The 1,488-nt window shown below is 40.0% G+C and overlaps 1 protein-coding gene across 1 annotated transcript; it reads left to right on the top strand.

Annotated features, from left to right (window-relative positions):
- Window positions 1–615: 615 nt before the first annotated feature.
- On the top strand, window positions 616–1,425 carry LOC138035414 (uncharacterized). Its single transcript, XM_068882117.1, has one exon. It carries the CDS (start codon window positions 616–618, stop codon window positions 1,423–1,425), a length of 810 nt encoding a protein of 269 aa, XP_068738218.1.
- Window positions 1,426–1,488: the final 63 nt, after the last annotated feature.

Raw genomic sequence — 1,488 nt, 5'->3', positions numbered from 1 at the left:
TCTCCCGTTGCCAAGGTAACTTATTACATCACGACAATGACCACATCTTGTTAGAAATAATCAGTGTTTCATATGGTACCATAACATTGCTGTTACGTGATACAGTGTTGTAGCGTCATCCGTTCTAAAGAGTGTCTTTGAAGTGTTGAAACTGTTTTGAGCCACCTTAACCTGGAAGTGTATTGTATACATTTTGTATAGACTAAAAGAATTGGTAATATTCTGTTAAAGGGTGCCCTTTCTTTTTCCACGGAGAGTGACAAAATACCTTACATAGTCTGGTACATGGAAGACGCATTAAATTTTTACTTGCTGATACGCAAAGTGGAGAAACGAGCTTAACACGGTCATTATAAATTAAAGTGGACTGGGTCCTTGATAAACAGCGGAAGTCGCTGATCTTGCTCTTTTGTTTCAGAGGATTATTTCCAGGTGATGATGATGATGATGATGATAGACTTTATTCAAGTGTCAATAGTATTTAGCTTAGGAAAAACTATTTGGGGACACTACTTACACAATAAAGTTTACCTTAGCTAAAGTTAAAATTACTTACAATTTAATGAATAGTGTATAAGATAAATAGATAAATAGAAAAATAAATAAACAGAGGAAATGTATAAACTTGGTAAGATTTTTATTCCAGCAAAGAAACACCAAGTCCAACCCGCGGTCGGCTCTCATTTTGATCCATCAATTATGCTGTCCAATCCTATGTCTCTGACACCAAAGCTGAGTGAGGTCCAAGAACTTCTTCTACGGCAAAATGTTCAAATCGGATGTATTGTGGAGTCTTGTCTTAAAGAACACATTAGCGACTCGGTTGTAAACATTGAGGGCTATAATATCATGCGGAAAGACCGTTTTTCACTCGACCACGGAGGAGTGTGTGTTTATATCAAAGAGGACATAAAATACGAACTTGCGGAAACCTTAACATGCTGCATCGACCATGAAATTATGTGGGTCAAACTGATGCCCTCAAGATCTCCTCGCGGTTTTTCGTGCGTGATTTTAGCTGTTGTTTACTACCCCGGCCGGACAAGCCCGGCGGAGTCCGATGGTCAGAAGCTACTCAATCATCTATTTGACAGTTTGACAGCAGCAGAAACCATATTTCCTAACTGCGGACTAATTATTACCGGCGATTTTAACCGCTTGAATACTGGTCGCTTGCAGTGTCATTTCAAACTGAAACAACTTGTGAAATTTCCAACAAGAGGCGATGCAACGCTTGACCTGGTTTTAACCAACTTGGGCGACCATTTCTCGACTCCTGAATGTTTTCCAACCTTTGGCCTTTCAGACCATTGTACAGTTATCGTCCAGCCAAGGAAGAGAGTACCCAACCAACACACTCGGAAGTCCATTACCATCAGGGACATTAGAGACAGCAATAAGATGTGCTTTGGTCGGTACTTTTAATAGTAGAATCAATTGGTCTGTTGTCATCAGTCAGCCTACCTGTGAGGAAAAAACTCCAGGTCT

This window comes from Montipora capricornis, chromosome 2 (assembly GCF_036669925.1).
Source record: "Montipora capricornis isolate CH-2021 chromosome 2, ASM3666992v2, whole genome shotgun sequence".
In the NCBI taxonomy this organism is placed as follows: domain Eukaryota; kingdom Metazoa; phylum Cnidaria; class Anthozoa; order Scleractinia; family Acroporidae; genus Montipora; species Montipora capricornis.
The sequence above is the reverse complement of the archived record's forward strand: the minus strand, read 5'-3'. Positions and strand labels throughout refer to the sequence as shown.

Bases quoted from the DNA above. Each gene is read 5' to 3' on its own strand.
- LOC138035414 (XM_068882117.1), top strand. From the start codon at position 616: ATGTATAAACTTGGTAAGATTTTTATTCCAGCAAAGAAACACCAAGTC.